The 20,048-nt window shown below is 35.8% G+C and overlaps 2 protein-coding genes across 2 annotated transcripts; one reads left to right on the top strand and one right to left on the bottom strand.

Annotated features, from left to right (window-relative positions):
- Positions 1–2: 2 nt before the first annotated feature.
- Positions 3–19,478, top strand: LOC100377740 (replication factor C subunit 2-like). The gene is made up of 9 exons (XM_085491295.1): positions 3–117; positions 10,446–10,557; positions 14,451–14,557; positions 15,493–15,594; positions 15,844–15,944; positions 16,588–16,745; positions 17,314–17,379; positions 17,830–18,024; positions 18,439–19,478. The coding sequence occupies exons 1-9, from the start codon at positions 29–31 to the stop codon at positions 18,538–18,540; spliced, it is 1,032 nt and encodes a 343-aa protein (XP_085347421.1). The 5' UTR covers positions 3–28; the 3' UTR covers positions 18,541–19,478.
- Positions 7,863–9,531, bottom strand: LOC100329073 (adrenergic receptor-like protein). Its single transcript, NM_001171213.1, is given in 3 exon segments — positions 7,863–8,367; positions 8,369–9,147; positions 9,493–9,531. Coding segments are annotated over 2 exon segments (966 nt in total). The 5' UTR covers positions 8,927–9,147; positions 9,493–9,531; the 3' UTR covers positions 7,863–7,959.
- Positions 19,479–20,048: the final 570 nt, after the last annotated feature.

Below are 20,048 nucleotides of genomic sequence, written 5' to 3'. Positions count from 1 at the left end.
TTTAGATTTCTTTATATGGCGCGAAAATATGGCGACCGAAGAAATGGAAGTGAGTGCAAGTACATCAAAACAGAAAATGTCAAAGTCTGGCAAGTCGTCGGGTTATGAACTTCCGTGGTATGTACAACAGTGTTATTGTTCAAACTAATGATATATAATTCAACCTAAACAAAAATATTTCAGGGTAGATCCTAATACCTCTATGGTATTCAGTATTTGCAGTCACTCTACTAGTAGAGTGACTTTGCAGTAGAGTGACTGTGGTATTTGTGATGGTATTTTAGTTGGTACACGTATCTTTAATATTGTTATTTTCGCATGTGTGAAACACAGAAGAGCTATGGTTCCTTTGTTGAACACAAATAAGAATTACAAATAATAATCTATACAAAAACACCATTTTCTCAGATCAATAACATATTATTTAAATCCCCACTTTCCAGTCTGAAAACATATCAATAAGTTCATTATCCTTATTAATTAATTAATACAAATGTACTAACCATTCTAAACTAATTAGACATGTGTCATGGTATAAAGTGTGTTTTAAAAAAACACAAACTGCATTCATTTTCACTGACTGGTCTTATGTTATTTTAACATTCTGTTTTACTTGTTACCTTTCCATTTATTTCCATTTATTACTTTCAGCCCAAAATGAATTTGTAATTTCATTATGGTTTAATAAAGCTTTATTATTATTATATTATTATTACATATTAAACACTAAAAAAAACAAAAACGTACAGTGACAACCAAAAACATTGACAACAAAACAATCAGTTTCATGTTGTTTTCCTGTGTTTAAGGTTGGTATTAGACTGGCGCAGTCGGGGCGATTAATTTGTATTTGTAGTTTAAATAAAATTAAAAAAATCGCGAAAAGGAGGTGTTAGCGCGAAATCCCCTGTAACTGCGAAATCACCCCGACTGGTTTATTCTGCATGGCTCTCTATCGACACTGCAGGAACCCGTTGATTTTTCAACGGGTAATTATGTTAATGAGTGTTCGGCACAGATCTAGAAGTAGTACCTACACACGAATTGGTGACGTCATAAAATACATGACCTTCAATCGGGGTCGTTTCCTCGGTATATACGAATTGGTATATACAAATTACAATAAAGATACTTAAGACATTACACATAAGGTAAAACAAATCATGTGACAATATAATGATAATAACGGTAATAAATCCTAGCTTAACAGTTGAACAGAACGATCATATAGTCAGTCGGGTGACGCCGAGGGTCACGCACTGTGTTGCATAATGGCCGTGGTTGAAACTGGGTCATGGCGTGACGGGTGAGGAAGACATCATTAAACACTCAAAATCACAATAAAACGGGGAAGTGGTTGCATATTACGGCGTAGCCAACATGGGAAATAAAAAAACGCCCAATACAAACGACATGGGTTCGAATCACACTAGATACACACTCACCAGAACCGAAGCAATCAGAAACCAGCAATCGTTTTGGCTTTTCCGTTCAACTCATCGGAACACTGGAGTAGTTAGAAAAATGAACACCACTTAATGACCAACGTCGTGGCGTGGTACACAAGCGTGCCATCAAATTAAAACAAAATTAGCTTGAAAAGACAGTGGGTTCGAGTCCCGCTCAGAGCTACCGTAAAAACGTAAATCAAATAAACTGAAATCTCTCAAACCGTAAACAAGTAAACAAAGAACGTTGCAAAAAATTAATAAACCTCACAAAACTGAATGAATAAATAATAAAATAACTAACGTCTTAAACTGGACGACGCGCAATTTGTTCAACAGTTTCCAGATTGTGACAAGAGATAAACAAGACCCAAGTCAAGGTAAGTTTTGTTAAAGTGTCGATAGCGTTCCCTATATTACGAAAACAATTCAGGCAACAGACGAATATCTTCTGTGGTGTTGTTGAATTTATACTGTGTCTGCGGAATTGTTGATTGAGGGTTCGAAGCCAGCAGTTAACATTTTGTTAGAAAGTTTCACAATTAAATCAAATATCCAATGATACCAGTATATTTATTTCATTATTTTAACAACTTGCAATGGTGGAAGTTGGTCAAACACGAGTTCTTACACCTAAATAAGTATCAAATATTTGTCGACACATTTATTCTCTCAACCTTGTAGAGGTGGAAATTAATTTAACAACTTGTAATGGTGGGAATTAATCAAACGAGAGCTGTCTACACCAAAATAAGTCTAAAATATTTGTCCGCACATTTATTCTCTCAATTTAACAACTTGTAATTGTGGGAATTAATCAAACGAGAGCTGTCTACACCAAAATAAGTCTAAAATATTTGTCCGCACATTTATTCTCTCAATTTAACAACTTGTAATGGTGTAAAATAATTAAACGAGAGCTGTCTACACCAAAATAAGTCTAAAATATTTGTCCGCACACTTATTCTCTCAATTTAACAACTTGTAATGGTGTAAAATAATTAAACGAGAGCTGTCTACACCAAAATAAGTCTAAAATATTTGTTCTCACATTTATTCTCTCAATTTAACAACTTGTAATTGTGGGAATTAATCAAACGAGGGCTGTCTACACCAAAATAAGTCTAAAATATTTGTCCGCACACTTATTCTCTCAATTTAACAACTTGTAATGGTGTAAAATAATTAAACGAGAGCTGTCTACACCAAAATAAGTCTAAAATATTTGTCCATACATTTATTCTCTCAATTTAACAACTTGTATTGGTGTAAAATAATTAAACGAGAGCTGTCTACACCAAAATAAGTCTAAAATATTTGTCCGCACATTTATTCTTTCAATTTAACAACCTGTAATTGTGGGAATTAACCAAACGTGAGTTGTTTACATCAAACTAAGTATTAAATATTTGTTGAGACATTTATTCTCTCAATTTAAGGATGTAGTAGACATAACAGTCACTATTTTATACATTTTTTGTTTATTGTCTATTTTGGTGGCATTTGTCTATCTGCATGCAATGGATGTGTTTCCCACTCAAAATATTAACCAGTACACCCAAAAAAGGCAATTTTAACAAAAAAGTTAGGATATGTGTTTATAACAGCAGACCGCTCACTTTGATTTCAGGATAATCGGCTTTGAGCGCAAACAATAAATATTGACCTAATTTGCATAAGTTGGCCTATTTAGCAACGGAAACAACGCACGCACGCCCTGTCTCTGTGATCGTTCTATATTAGTACACCGTGTGTGACACATCAAAAAATTAGCGCTCCTTAAAATTGTTATCAGAATTATTATTAGAAAAGGAAGGAACAAAAAAGGAAGAATATGACTCCAATATCCGAAGAAGCAAAACTTCGTCTCAGAAAAAATAACATCGATCGCGGTTCGGTAAGTTCGGACTCCAACGACGGTGCAACATTTATCTACATGTAGCTCAGAATTGAAGAACTAGAAAAAGTGTCAAGAAGTGCATAAGCAAGGAAATTATCGTCACATGGTGACGATGATGGGGTGGCTGACGCAGATGGATCGCTGAGACTGATCGATGTCTACATTTTAAATAGCGAACTTTTTCGGCGCCATTGCGGTGCTCAAGTTGCAACGAAGGGATTTGACATTGGAGGAAGACACACGGCATGGCTGGGGACCCCACTTCCAAATTAAATGTTCAAATTCAGAATATTATTTTTCCTCAGCCGAGAGAATTTTCACGTCTTTTGAAAAACAAGAAAAAGAGTTCCAAGTAAACAGGAAAATGGTGATCGCCGGAAGAGTGATCGGTAAAGGCCGACGTGTGATGGCAAAATTTGCCAAGTACATGGGTTTACCGGCACCGATCCACGGGGGACCATATAAACAACACGTTGATGAAGTGGAAAACGGGGCCGAGAACGAACTTGAGAAGGAATTCGTAGAAGCGGCGTTAAGCTCAGACAAATAAAATTCAAATCAAGAAACGTTTCAATCACCTCACTCCTTATACGGATTGTCTCCGCCCAATTATGACGTCAAATGTTCAGAGCTGAACTGTACTGCATGTTTACTTCCTGCATGGAGCTCCATAATTCCTGTATACCAGGCAGGGTTATCTTTTTACAGGCCGGCTTTGGGTATGGCAAGGTACTTTTTTCACACGTTGTCCCAAACGACAAATTATTTATCACAACTAAATTTTAATATCCAGTAAAAAACTGAGAAATAAATACAATTGAATAATCGTTACGCCAGTCCCGGTTGCCGCTCGACCGAACAGCGAAACACATACTCTGTCGGATCGAGCTGTTTCTATCTCTCGTCTCCAGCTAGCACGCCTGCATCTACATTAAGAAGGCACATATATATATATATATATATATATTTTTTTTTTTTTTTTTTTTTCTAAGGGGGGTGACCGATATGATCGTTGTCGGCAACTTGGACATTGTGTAGAAAACATGCGGCGATTCACACTGATCACAGTTGGCCGACATTAAAAATTGCAGTAGCTGCCACAATAACCCTAGTCGTGCGGTTCCCGGTTACTAAGGAAGTAACCATAATCTCTCACTTATGTCCAGTCAATAAACAACCTTTGTATGCGCATAGGATTACGTAATTTATCTTTAGTAACTGTACAACGCTATTTCGATGAACGAGTCTCGCCAGTGCTTTGGAGCCTGGTTTACGTTGAATATTGACGATACGCTTGATCACTTTGTAACTTGAACCACACAATCTATAAAATAGAAGTATACTCTTCGCCCGAGTGTAACATTTTTTCTCAAACGACGTCCCAAACTGAAAATATTGGCCAGTTTGTTCAGTGGAAAGGTTATTTGCCGTTTCTGCCAAATGAAAACGGACTAATTAGTGAACTACATTATCGAGTACGCTGCGTTCCCTGGGTATCGCATTGGCTTGAATTTTGCATGGGCTGTTCTACCGAAAGTGTCAAACATGCGGGTGAGAGCGTTTTATCCTAACAATAATCGTTGGCGAGAAATCTTGTTATAAACTAAAAGTAAATTGAGTGTAATTCAGTGACCGCGGTCCAACATTTCAAGCTGGTCTCATGAAATAAATGCATCTCGCTGGGCAAAAATCTTGTCACCCGATTGGATGGGACACCCTGTGGTTAACATTACGATGTTTGTTACTCATCTAACTAGTTCCAGTTTCCTGCAGTACTCGTTTTTTTAAAATAACATTTTTGTTTGTTTACTTAGCAGTCACGTGATAACCATTAAATTCTATCCAAAATTACCCAGAATTTCAGAAAGTGTGAGATAAGAGGTTTCATAAAATATATGGTTTACTATAGTTCAGGACAATTCTTATATGAAAATATCAAGCCTAACTATAACATACTTATGTCTACTACATCCTTAACAACTTGTAATGGTGTAAAATAATTAAACGAGAGTTGTCTACACCAAAATTAATCTCAAATATTTGTCCACACATTTATTGTCACAATTTAACCACTTGTTAATAGTGGAAATTACTTAAACGCGACTTGTTTAATCAGTTGACATCAATGCAACTTGCCCGCAGACAGTGCACAACAGAGTATCATTATTGAGCAATTATAAACAGGAACGTGTCTTGGCATTAGGGTTAGGGTCGGGTCAGGTATGGGCAACAGAATTATTAACAGGAACGTGTCTTGGCATTAGGGTTAGGGTCGGGTCAGGTATGGGCAACGCAAATGGCAAACACCCAATTGGCAAGATGTACACTAACGGGTTATGGCATGCATATAGTTTACACAAGTAAAAACACAAAATTGGCAATTTTTTGGACAATTGTAACTCAACAATAGAAATATGTTGTATTTCTATATATATACACACACTATATAGTCTTATCAAATGCAAACACATCCAGTCAATCCATTGTGGTCTTGTGGGTCAGTTCTCTACATAGTGATCAGGAGGACCTGGGTTCAATTCCCTTGCCTGCCCATCTTTTTCTCGCAAACACCATTTGGCAATAAAGCTAAATATGACAACAAATTATTTAATTTGCATGACTACCCACATAGCTCAGTTGATTTGTACTATGTCAGCAATGTGAGCAATCGCTGGTTCGAATCCAGTATGTTTAGTTAGATTTTTGAATGCTAGTGAAGACAGTGCTCCTATGAATAGGACTTAAATCCTAACTCCTGTGTGAAGACACTCGTGGTACAGTGGACAAGACAGTGCACTGGGAACTCAGAGATCGCAAGTTCAAATCACGGATTGGACACTCCTACAAAAGACATGAAAGACGTTAAAATCATAAACAGCAGATTCAAAAACTCAAGTCAGAAAAACAGAACACAAGAATACTACCCCACATGGAAGCCAGTCGAAGTCGTCGAATAACGAACACAGTTGACAGTTGTAGGTCACGTGCAACAACAGACACGAGGAGCATGGCTGCTCTCCAAATGGGTCCCTTCTTTTGTATTGACCCCCTAAGGATTGCTAATCCCCCTTTCTAACTCTTCCCCCAAAAATAATATATCGCCCCTTTTAAAATGTATTGACTCACAAATTAATGAATATTCATGAGCACAGAAACTGCTACGTCATGAATAAATTAGCATAATTTAAAAAAAATTTGCATAAAGTGTAGGTACTCCTTCTGGAGCTCTGCCGAGTGTTCTAATTGACAATCATCTAAGCCAATCACAACGTCTCTTCAACTGACCTCTGACCGGGAAGACGTCGGTTGATTGAAGCAGCCGATTTTTTTTCAATTCTACGACAGTACGAGTTACATTTTTACACATTGTGATGAATAAGAAACGACGTCTACGGCAAACTCGAATTTCAGCGTGCGGCCATGTTGGGTCTGCAGTGTGAACTGTACCATGTTGACCTCATTATGCACGTATTTCCGCGCCCACTTCATTATAATATGTGCTCATGAATATTTAATAGCAATGAATTTCCTGCAGAATAAACCAGTCGGGGTGATTTCGCGCTAACACCTCCATTTGGCAATTTTTTTTATTTTATTTAAACTACAAAAACAAATTAATCTCCCCGACTGCGCCAGTCTAGGTTGGACCATACATAACTCCAGTGGCAGCCATTTTCACTGTCTTGTACTTTGCTGTTACTAAAAGGTGTGTAAAATAAAATGCATGTTAATAAGCATATAACAACAAATTTAAGAGGAAGCACACCTTTGTTACCATTGGTAACACTTATTTTTTATGACTGATCATAATCTACTGACTGTTGCAGGTTTGATAAGAGGGTGCAAACCTGGGCTAAAAGGGGCTGCGCTCCGGTTCCCCTGTCCGGAAGAACCTCTGGCAATAATGTAACTTTGATTTCATGTATTTGAATAGTTTGATTGCTGCGATTGCTTGGTCGTTTACCATTGAGCATTATTACAATTCATCCAAGATTTTAAAAATTTCATTTTATTGCAATAATGTTTGTACAAATTCATCTTCATATGTGCACATGTATAATTTTTCTATTCAAATGTTCCAGAAATCTGGCCAGTATATGAAATACACAGGATCAGTCAATTATATAATATGCTAGTTAATATACATAATATTTGTCACCACATTTGTATAACAAGATGTGTATGGAGGCAAAAATAGCTAATATCACTTTAGGATTAGTAAGATTTCATTCAGTCTTATTTTTGGTACAGGTCTTGCTTGTCACAGTGACAATGCAATGCTTCATCAAAATATTCATCACAATAATTATCAAAAAATTTAAATAATTCTAGATGAATGTATTTGCTCTTACTATTAGTGGCAGATGCACTTATAGAGCGATGGTGTTTCGTGCTGTGGTGTGTTCATTATGCAACATATACAACACGTGTACATTGTTTACATGATATTCAAACACGTGCTGCATGACGACCGCTGCCCTTTAACTAAATACATAAATGCTCAAACTGAGTCATATTTTATTCCAATATTTAATAATTAAGTAAATACAATTTTTGGTTTGTGAGTTGTCATCTGTAAAAGAATGCATGTATAAAGAAAATATAGCAGTCTCAACATTGCTTCATTTTCTGAATAATTTTCTGAAAAGCTTGTCTAAACTTTCGATTACGCCATGCGTAGATCACTGGATTAATACCAGAATTTATAACTATTAAAGTATCTGCTACCATCTGACCGATTACATCACAGCTTCCTGGAAACAATGGATGGATGCTAACCATGATAAGCTGCGGCAGCCAGCACACTAACAACACGCCTAGAACAATGCATGGAGTAATGGCAGCTTTCAATTCTGTCTGTAAACGGGAATTTTGTTGAATGTGATCAGTCACTTGAAGCTGGTTGTTTATTTTACGAAGCTGTGTTCGCGCAGCTAGGAAAATCCTAATGTATAAGACCACCATTATAGTGAGTGGGATAGCGAAAGATGTGACTAAGAAGCAACATGCTTTCCATCGTCAGTAACATGTCAAGTTGGTCGCACAGGTATGTTTCTGCATCTGTGTCTTGCCCTTTTACCATAAACACGGCAAACATGGTGAAGCCTCCTAACCAGATTGTTGCTATGGCAACCTGAGCTCTAAAGGGAGTAACCCATTGGTGGTAGTGTAAAGGATGAATAATTGCTATGTATCGATCAATATCGATGGCTAACAAATGGAGAATCGAAGTGCAGAATGGATGGTACATTATAATTGATATAAAAATGCATATTCTGGTCTCTGTGACTGTACCAAGGTTGTGAAAAACTACCAAGACCGGAACACTGTTTATGCCGATCATCTCGTCAACAATTGCGAGACTAGCAATAAAATAATTTGTGATTGTGCGGAGACTTTGTTGTTGATAGATTGCGAGTATCACTAGTAGATTACCAAAAATAACCGGAATTGACAGGATCGTGAGAATGCTAAGTTTCACAAAGTACTCCTGATGGTAGGTTAAAATGTTTGTCCTGCATTTATGGTGATCTTCTATCTGCATGTACGTTATATTATTAGTTACATTTATGCCCATCCTGATGTTGTGAATTTATATCAGCGACGTATTATCAATTCAGAGGGTATATATGCGTACGTGGCGGCTATTCAGCTTTAGACTAATTGTGTCCCTCTACCCACCAAGTGAACTTCATACCAGACTTCATAATAGAAATACTAACTCTTCCAATGTAGTTTCAGTTATTATCCCAGGAGCATCATTTGAGTACATGTATTTTCTCAAGATTTTTCAATGATCTGTAAAACAAATTCATGAATACTGTTCAGCTTCTAGAAGAAAATAATATGTCTGCCATATTTGCTTACTTGGTCTATTACAGTGAAAATAACTCGCATTAGAATAATTCAGTATACAGTAAATGTAATAGAGCAAATACACTTCTGTCTTTTCTGAGAATATTGATATTCATATAATGCTGTTTAGTTTCTGTTTGTGAATTTTTCAATGTCAAAATTGCATGTATTGTGGAATCTCATGTACACTTTCACTTTTGAAATAGTTCACATTTGCATTACATTATTTTAGAGATAACATGTAATATTATTCTTTAACCAAGTTTTGTCAGAAATTTGTGTTCTTACCTTTGTTTTGCTCAAAACAAACATGCACACATAGGTTTTTCATGTGTTCTCTGTTGAATTCGCTCGGCAAATCTGGCTTTGAAAAATGAACTGCGAGAAAGAAATACATTGATCACGTACTCATCACTTGTTTTGACATCCTAATGGCATATATGTATGACTGTCACATTTAATTGCATTTTATGATGGTTTTTGTTTGTAAAAAGCTTTTTATCCATGGATAGTTTTGCCCAAAGGTGAACTATTATGTTTTTGTTTCCCTGTCAGTTGAATAATGCAATGTTAGTGGAATAAATGTTACATGTATAACTGCAGAGACATCTAAATGACTGTGATGTCACCTCTATTTTAAATTGCATTATTTTTGGGTGTACATTTGTGTTGCCAGGTAAAAACACAGAAAATGTAAAAGCTTTGCAAATTGTTTTGAAATGTTACATGTATGTCAATTTGATCAAATAAATGACAAACTATGAATTAGTTAAAAGGGTGGCACTAAAGCTTGTTTCCCTGGTTGCAGGGACTGATGTACGTTTGAGTCTGTGTGCAAAACACACAATGGGAGTCTTGGGACTGGTTTGTAGAAAATTTAGCAGTACAGGTCACATGAATGATTTACCTGTCTAAAATGTCAGGTGGCATGCTAAAAGTCTAGTGGCATGACCTAGGAGCCATGGGTAATTAAATAATATTAACACATTCATAGCAAATGTAATCATTTAACATTCAACCTCCACTCCTGAATAAAATCGTAACAAAGTAAAAAAACGACTTGTGATGATTGTTGTTTGCTATGTTAATTATCCATGTCTCCCTACTCTAATTGATCAGTCATTTTGTTTTAAAGGTGTTATCTCTGACGTGCGTTGATTGATCACTATTGTGAAATCTGCCCCAGGACTTAATTATTTATTTTTTCCATTTTTTCAATTGTCTCAATTCTTTATGTACAGGGTTGAAAAATACAGACCACAGGTGCTATCAGAAGTTGTTGGAAATGAAGACACTGTTAGTAGGCTAGCTGTCTTTGCTAAGGAAGGAAATGTACCTAATATCATCATTGCTGTGAGCAAATGTTTTTTTTTATATGAACCTAATGTTTTATGAAAGGGCTCGAATTTAACTTTTTCTTTGGTAGTCCAGATGGACTTTAAATCTGGTAGCTCAAGATCAATCACTGGTAGCCCTATATTGTTAAAGCAGTATTAATGCCGTAAAAATAAAAAAGAATATTTAGTCCCCGTTCGGACGCAGTCCGAAAACGGGGACTTATGTTTTGACCTCCGTGCGTGCGTCTGTGCATGCGTCCGGACCTGTATCTTAGAAATGCCTGGACCAATTACAATCAAACTACATACATACATCATACATGATATTATACATATGCACGTCAATTTGTTTCTTGATCTGATTCAAGATGGCCGAATGGCGGCCATTTTTGTGCTAAAAAATCCTAAAAATCAAGCATTTCTCGGCTGTTTACAGTTGGATTTTGTTCAAACTTGGTATATACATTAGACATTATGGGACCTTGATGCAAATAATTTTGTTTTTCAGATAAGATTAAAAATGGCCGACTGGTGGCCATTTTGTTTTAATGAATGTGGTTCTCGTGCCATATCTCTGACTTGCTTTCACTGATTATGTTCGAATTTTAAATACATCATGTCATAGATAGACAGATATATTGGTTTGACGATCCTATTCAAAATGGCCAAATGGTGGCCATTTTCGTGCTAAAAAATCATCAAATATCAAGCATTTATGGATGGATTTCGTTGGTACATATATTAATCATTACAGGTTCCTGGTGCACATCATTTATTTTTCAGATTGGATTCAAAATGGCTGTCTGGTGGCCATTTTGTTTTAATGAATGGGCTTCTAGACCCATATTTCCGACTTGTTTTGACTGATTATATTCAAATTTTAAATATTCATTATACATCATATCATATATAAACATGTATTCAAAATGGCTGATTTTGAATGCTGTTCCAGAGCAATATCTCTCAATATGAACACGTACTTTTTTGACGATCAGATACAAATGTCAATAATTTTAATGTTAAAAAATCATATTCCTGACATGGTTATATTCCAGCTATATTACTATAAACAAAACTATATATCTTAAATTTGATAACTAATGGGGACTGTGCCATGCATGGCTTGTTTTTCTATAAACAAATGTCATGTTCAGTACATTATTTTGACAGGTAGATAATGTTTCATATATTTGAATGTACCGGTACTAATTTCCTATAGACAGGAGAACCTAACTGAAATAGAGAGTTTATATTTTATAGTTTCACTGCTTTCACTCATTGTGCATTGTGAAATACTGCAAATTCCAAGTTTAAAGTTTTAATGTTACAGTATTCAATTTTATGTCATAAAACTTAAATTGCCACAAAAAAATTGTCTTGATTGTACCGTATAATACCTCATTTAGGCGCCACTTGGATACATTTTCATTTTTGTCTGGCACTAATTTGAGGTCACATTTTGGCAACTTTGTTGCAAATGGTGCTTTATTGAGATCAGTCATTTCTCACACACTCAGAACTAACACTACGGTAACGTAATCCTGTCTATACAATGTTTGTTTTTTAAAATAAAAGAAATCATGTTTTTTTTATTAAATATTTTGGCGTAATTGGACATTTAAATCATTCCAAATGCGTACTATAGTCTAATTTAAATTTTACCGTAGTCAAAAGTATGATTTTTATTGTGACTAGCGTGAATGGGTAAGCTTCGTTTCGACTATGAGCTGTTATCACTAAACAATGCTCAGTATATCTTTTAAAAAAATCATGCCGTTTTCCCATCTAAATCCAAGCCAAAAGATTGTACTACAATACCGACAAATCTCTTCTGTGATGCATTCAATAACATTAACATATTTAAATGAGCTTTGAGCACGTTGGCATCATCCACCATTTTGATTGGTTAATTTACGATTATCAGGTCAAAGAACTCTGTCCCAGGTCAAAGCATGGCGGATATTCTCCAGCATCGAGCATTTAATTTGCGTCCAGAATCATTCACTTACGATGAAACTAAGTTGCATTTCTTAACAATTCAACAAATTTTTTTATACGTTAATATGATCACTACTGAGTAATAATCAAAAATTGGACACGCGAAATAATTAATTAAATCACACAACAAGCGGGAAGGACAATTCAACTCGGCAAGTTGCAACACACGCACTCCAGAAACTCAATGCAGGCTATTCCAACTTAGGTACGCATACCCGAAGAAGGTAATGTTTTTTAAATATAAGGACGCACAATATTAAACGAAATATATGGGAGGGTGATTGTTATTTGTATCAGCAAGCTAGTTGCCGTGTCATAATCAAATACACGCACAGGCTATCATTAAAAGAATAGGTGGGCAATCGCGCGTCCTAGAGTAAATATGGTCTCATCCCAGATTTTTGGTAACCCAGTTGGGCTACCGAATTTGAAAAGTGGTAGCGCCAAGAAAGAGACTGGTAGTGTGTGGATGCTGGGTTACCGCTAATTTCAAGCCCTGTATGATATGTGTATAGTAAAGCCATATAATGCAAAGGTCTTGTGACGTTTTAGAACACAAACGTCTAATTCCATTTTGTGGTTTTTACCGTTACCTTCACCTTCAGTACTTTTTTTTTTTTTTTTTCATTACAAATTTACAAAAAAATCACCACTATAGTCTGCACTTTCTTTCACAAACAATAGCCCAATTTTTTTAATTGACTCAAATTTTGTCTGTTCACTCCAAAATTTGGGTTCATTTCCAGAAATGTTAAAGAACGTAAGGAAAAAGTGAACAAGAAGATCTGATGGTGAAAAGATTAACCCTCTAAATGTCAAGTCAACTTTTTTCCATTTCATAACCATATAATTGTTTTCAAAGTTGGTTTGCAACTTTCCATCAAGCTTTGTAGCCAGTGGGAAATTACTTCAGTCTGATCCAAAATTGTTGACTAACCAAACGATTTGGTAGAATTTTCTGTAATTTGAATTTTAGGCTATATGAGATCTGGCATTTGAATTTAATTGCATCAAGTGAATGATGAAATTCACTGTGACTTCACATAGGATAGATATCACAAACGTCTGAAACATCACTTCCAGAACAAGCTAAATGATTTTGCCAAATTTTTGTTGCTTTTGCTAAAAAATTATTATATTTTGAATGTAGGATATCCTGCCCTGAATTATTTAAGAAGAATCTTTATATTCATATTCTGCAGCTAATTTAGTTCATTTACCATTCTGCAATCAGTTTATGGTTTATCATATTTGGTCTATTAGAAGTGATGCACTAGAAGCGCAATATCCTTGGGGCGGAGCTACGTCACAAGACGTTGCTAGGACGCGCATCACTGTACTATGTATTTCTATGGGGTCTGCGCATGCTGCTGTGGAACGCTTGTCGAAGAGCCAGTGAAAATAGCTAAATTCAGGAAAACACAAACTCAATTTTGAAGTAATCCTGAACAGCCAAATTTATATATGTTGCACACGCAGGAGTAATCTTCTTACACTGTTCAGGAGGGTCCCAACAACTATCCAAAAGTATGTTTTTTCTGAGTTTTCGGCTTTGTTTTCACTGTGATGGTTGCCAGGCTGTGAAAATGCCTGGATATCCGCCCCCGAAAATAAACCCACGAATTGCTTTTGTTACATGCTGTATCATTAAAATATTATTTATTTTGACAATAGAAACACTTACATGTTCTGTATGTAATGTACATAAGTGCATGTGCTACTACCGGTAATAGAAATATTACGGTTTATGGACCCTCAACGATTTATTAAATGGGACTGCAAATATCACCAATACAGAAATACTTTTCTGAAATATTGGGCTGGGCTGTTTTAGACTTACAGAATCTAATGAGTGGTTTAGCGAGCAGAGGGTAATTTCTGACCATCATGTTGACTTATTTATTTCATCAGGGTCCACCAGGAATTGGCAAAACTACCAGTATTCTATGTTTGGCTAGATGTTTACTTGGAACTGCTTTCAAAGATGCCGTGTTGGAACTAAATGCATCCAATGACAGGTATTGTATTCATATCATTTCATGATGCAGAAACATACCTGTGCGACCAACTACTCATGATGGAAAGCATGCTGCTTCTCAACGCCACATCTTTTGCTATTACGCTCACTATCATGGTGGTTCCTTGGGTTGAATAAAATAAAATGTGCAAACAGTATTTAGATGGTGGTCAAATAATTAACTCTTTGGGGGACATCAGGGTTTTTTCTAGAAAAAAACTGCAAGAGGGAGCACTGCAATTCAGCGGCGCCACCAAGTGGGGGAGATAGGGTTCTCCCTACCTACCAGGGTGTGGAGATTTTGATAATTAAAATTATAAAAGTTAAAATGGAGCATACTATGGCTTCCTTGGGGCCAAAATTACCATCAGACAGGTCACAGTTGAAGACTGTGGCCACATGTGATCCCTGGTCAATCAGAATTTTATGGTTGCCAGAGGATCTGCTCCCCAGGGTAAGGAGGCGCATGGCCATGGCATGAGGGCGCTGGGCCCCTGTTCCCTTGTTTAAAAAAATCCCTGGGACATTGTCAACGTTTGATGTTGTATAGTCTGCTCTATGAAATGTTGGTAAAATTGACAAACCTTTTGGTCTAAAAGTAAAAGCAATATGCAAAAGCAAAATGATGATTAAATTTAGTGACAATTTTACAAAATGTGAAATACTTTCACTGAATTTTGGACGGGAAAAATATCTGGCAGTCAAAGGGTTAACCATGTTATTTTATGAACCATGAGCCATTGACTAATTTAGATCCAGTTTAATATTGGATTTACAATGTCAATGAACAATGGAGATTTTTAGTAGTTACTTCCAGGTCTACCTGTTTATGTTACTGTGTATCCCCTAAATTCTTCAGCCAGAAACAAAACCATTCCTTTTCAGCAGTTTATTCTGCTTTGTGTAACCATCTTTTGTAATGATTTTTTACTTCAGAGGCATTGATGTTGTAAGAAATAAAATCAAGATGTTTGCCCAACAGAAAGTAACACTACCCAAAGGAAGACACAAAATTATCATCCTTGATGAGGCAGATAGGTGAGTAGTATTCATGTTACCATGGTGACAGTGATGTCCAAGGTGTAATTGAAAGAGCTGAACTGTTGTGTATCTTTTGATGATGGTCTTCATCCTACTTTCTAAAAGCATGCATGATGTCATGTCTTGTACTTGTTGAAACCAACAGTACACTTAACGTAACCAAGATAATTATAAATGTCTGTCCTTCGTCTGCCTGTCTGCATGCATCCATGACTTGTTGCTGACTGCATTGATGTTTATTTGCAGTATGACAGATGGTGCACAGCAAGCTTTGAGGCGAACTATGGAAATTTATTCAAAAACAACTAGGTTTGCCTTGGCTTGCAACACTTCAGATAAAATTATAGGTAAGGTCTAGAAAAAATGTTTCATGTTTCTGGGCATTGCATAGAAAATTTGTGTAAAGAGCTTTTTATTTAGCTTTTTTTCAGAATTTTAGTTTAAATCATTTGAGTTACCAGTAATTGCCTAATTGAATAAATTGGGTAATTTTCTGATTACTCAGTAACCATTCAATGCAACGTTGTGCAGATGTGTGTTTGGGTTTATTTATTCCTTTTGTTTTAGAGTTCCTAGTTTTCTAGTGGCATAAACCTCAGTACAGTGGATTAGATTGCTTTCACATTGTGCATTTCAAACCATATTAGCCAACAGGCTGCTGGTTTGAATACTGATCTAAAAAAAAATATTAATTTTAAATACCAGTAGTCACTATTTCTTAGAACACAGGAGTTCTTTCTAAAGGTATTTTGATCTGTTATCATGTTCATTGAAAGGTGTATAGTTAGTGTATTTTGTGTTTGAAAATTCAACTGCCATTAACAAATAGGAGTAGATATTGTATTCACTGCCTCTACTCACCCCAGCCCCATGCCTTCCTCTACCCCCACATATCACTGTAGATAACATAATCCAAATGTCAGACACTGAATGGGTAGCCATAGCCCTCAATTGATGACACTGACACATCAATATAACTTTATGTTGTAGAACCTATCCAATCTCGGTGTGCTGTGTTACGGTATTCCAAATTAAGTGATGCCCAAGTATTGAAAAGATTGCTGGAAATATCTGAGAGAGAAAATGTGACTTATAACGATAGCGGACTAGAAGCAATTATATTCACTTCGCAAGGCGACATGCGACAGGTAAACTTCATATTCGTTGATTGTTGATATTTCACTGCATGACACTTGTTTCCTTAAAACACTCGTCAGATCTGTGCATGTTCACATTTCTACTGGTCCATGCTGGTTGATTGTTGAAATTTCACTGACTATGAATGTCAATATTTAAAGAGACACAAGTTAGATGTGTGCATGTGCATTATCTGCTGTTGGAAAGACCTTTACCTACATCACATTAATAAGCACTACAGTGATGTCACTTTATTTATGTGCAATACATGCCATGGAATAATTTGACTTTGATATAATGAAGGACAATTTATGTGGGAGTTGTTTCGTTATTTTTACGAGTAGGGTTTTGTGTTCCCTTGTTTGCTACATTATTGACTTGCACGCCAGTGACAGACAACTAGACATTTCTGTTTGCCTCAGTTTTTCACAAATTGAATACACCTTATTGTTGTCCCCAGAGACATCATACATATGCCAAGATGTTATAAATTCTATTCTGCTCTATTGTGTGTGTATGAATGTTTCTTCATCTGTCTCTTTATACAACCATTCATTCACATTTTTGCTGTTGTCACAGGCTCTCAACAATTTACAATCAACGTGGCAAGGTTTTGGTGATGTCACTGGTGAAAATGTATTCAAGGTAAGATGGAGAAAGCCAGCCAGCAAATATTTTTACTAATTTTTGCTACATATAATTCCTCATCAAATTTGCTGTCAAATCGGAAAACAGACTAGAATTTTTCCAGCACACCTACATCACAAACAAATCTGTGCATGTACTTTTTTCCACAAAGTTGGATTTGCATGAGTGATGCAAAGCATTGCACCCCCTAGGCTCTGTAGAATAGCTCGTATGGCTGTTTTTGGACTCCCTAACCTTGTAACTAATAATTTGAAATACAGTAACTGGTATTTAGAATGAAGGGGAGTATATATCACTTACACAATATGCTTTACTATATGCCATTGATGTAGTGTTCAGACAAGGTTGAAGCAAATTCATGCATGTGCAGTAATGGCTGTTTTAAGATGAATGAAGTCATTTTGTCAAAGATCAACATTTGCTTATCTCTGCTTTGTTATGTCAAAGGTTTGTGATGAACCACACCCACTGGTGATCAAGAACATGCTGGAGTACTGTGTTGACTCTAACATAGATGAAGCTTATCGATTAATGAGGCATCTATGGATGATGGGATACTCGGCTGAAGATATCATTAACAACATGTTTAGAGTCTGTAAGACGGCACAGATACAAGAATATCTCAAGTTAGAATATATTAAGGTGAGTCTTTATGGATACAAATTTCATTGCTCCAAATTTTCATGAAAGTTTTGAACCTTTTTACCACTTTTAATGTATTGCAAGTCACTTTATAATGTTATCAGCATTTCATTAAACTGTCCGTGAAAAAAATAATCATTAGACTGCACAACACTCTTGCAGACATTTACTTAATTGCACTCGTCATCTTAACTTGATGATTTTCTGTAACCAAGGAAATGATCACAGTTCACAGTGCTTTACAAATCAAATCCTCAGAACTAGTTGATTTGTTTTGTCCACATATGTACATGTCCAGCCTTTACTCGCACATGAATGAGCAGTTAACTAAGAAAATTATCAACAACTTGCAAACATTTGCACCAACATTTTTACTAAAACATCAAATTATACTGTTCTCTTTCTTTGCTGCAGGAGATCGGTTACACTCATCTTCGAATAGCAGAGGGTGTACAGACGCTGTTGCAAATGGCTGGACTGTTAGCAAGATTGTGTCAGAAATCTCTTCCTTCGTAAAAACACTCCTGGTTGTATACGATGTTACCATCTATAAAACATGTTTAACTGCTGAAATCCACATTTTAGTATGGAGTATTTTTCCCCCAAAATGCCAAAACCAGCATAATATTGTCATTTCAACTTCCCAAGTAATAGTTATTTAAATCTCTGGCACAGGTGCCTCTTAAATCATGTGTTAAATACATAATTTGGTTACAAATGGCCACTGAAATCTCGTTGAGAGTGAGAGAGCCACACATCTCATGGAGATCTAACAATGTATAAGATCTTGGCCACTATTTTCGTCTATCAATGTTATGTAAAAACAAATAAAATTCATTCTCATCACATTTGTCAAATTCAAAATCTCAGTCATTACATCAAGAATGTATGTACAACTGTAAATAAGAAGAATGTGTTTCCATTTCTTGTACATGTTTCACAACACAACATATATGTAATTCGATGTTTTATAGCAAGTTTTAATTATAAATCACACAGTAGTGGGGGGAGAATCTTGTAAACTATCCAGACCCATAAGATAATACACACAACAGCTTGATAAACACATGACAAATCATACAATTTTTCTTAAAAAAAGCTAAATTGTAGCCAAACAGCTGGATTTCCTACAAATGCTTACATGCCTTGTTAAAAACTTTTTATACATCACACATCTTGTTGCACGTATTCACATTTATCTGTTTGACCATCAGAATCAAGATGGAGATTAACAGCCATTTTAATATTAATCAAAACCCATCATTTCTGCCGTTGCGGAGTCAGATCATTGTTGTACATAGACAGCTATTGTCAGTTTGGTTACCGTACATACATTGAACACATATAACAAGACAAATGTTTTTTTTCAGAACAGATTCAAAATGTGCTTTTTTAGAGCCGTGTCTCTGACATGCATTGTCTGAATACAATAAAACATTACATTATACATCATATCAATTGTGTTATGTTTACTGTTATACCAACAAGGACTGTCTTCTCATGACTTGTTAACATATAATAACATGCACTTAGCTGGGAAATTATTGGTTGATCATTTTCCAGCCAGCATGTTTAATCACAGCGCCCCCGGTGTTTTAAACGGAAGTTCTTTTTGTTTTATTTGTACTGTGGCATAAATGAAATAAGATTTCAAGATTTAGTACGTTTACTCTGTAAATTGCCTAACAATAAATAATATTGTGATACAAATTGTAGTACTTGTTATATTAAACTTTGGACTTTTATCAAGAATCGAGTATTAAAATCATATCTGTTCTTATCTGCAGTAGTGCTCAAGATATTAGTTATGCATATTAATTGAGGTCGAAAGACACTATTCATGGAAGTAGGTAATCTGTTGGATTATCCAAAAGCATCCATGTACGAAGTGGAATACCTATAAATTGGGTTGCACCGTTTAACCCTAAACATGTCAGATATCGGTACACTAATCGGTCTGTGCAATGCAATGATGGAAAACCTGAAAAAGTTGCTAATTATTATGCAAACTAATCTTGTGTGTC

Source organism: Saccoglossus kowalevskii, chromosome 16 (genome assembly GCF_978046115.1).
Source record: "Saccoglossus kowalevskii chromosome 16, keSacKowa6.1, whole genome shotgun sequence".
In the NCBI taxonomy this organism is placed as follows: domain Eukaryota; kingdom Metazoa; phylum Hemichordata; class Enteropneusta; family Harrimaniidae; genus Saccoglossus; species Saccoglossus kowalevskii.
The sequence above is the reverse complement of the archived record's forward strand: the minus strand, read 5'-3'. Positions and strand labels throughout refer to the sequence as shown.

Excerpts from the sequence above, each read along its gene's own strand:
- LOC100377740 (XM_085491295.1), top strand. The coding sequence starts at position 29 with ATGGCGACCGAAGAAATGGAAGTGAGTGCAAGTACATCAAAACAGAAA. Across the intron at positions 14,558-15,492 it reads CTAAATGCATCCAATGACAG|AGGCATTGATGTTGTAAGAA; the intron begins GTATTGTATTCA and ends TTTTTACTTCAG. Across the intron at positions 17,380-17,829 it reads CTGGTGAAAATGTATTCAAG|GTTTGTGATGAACCACACCC; the intron begins GTAAGATGGAGA and ends GTTATGTCAAAG.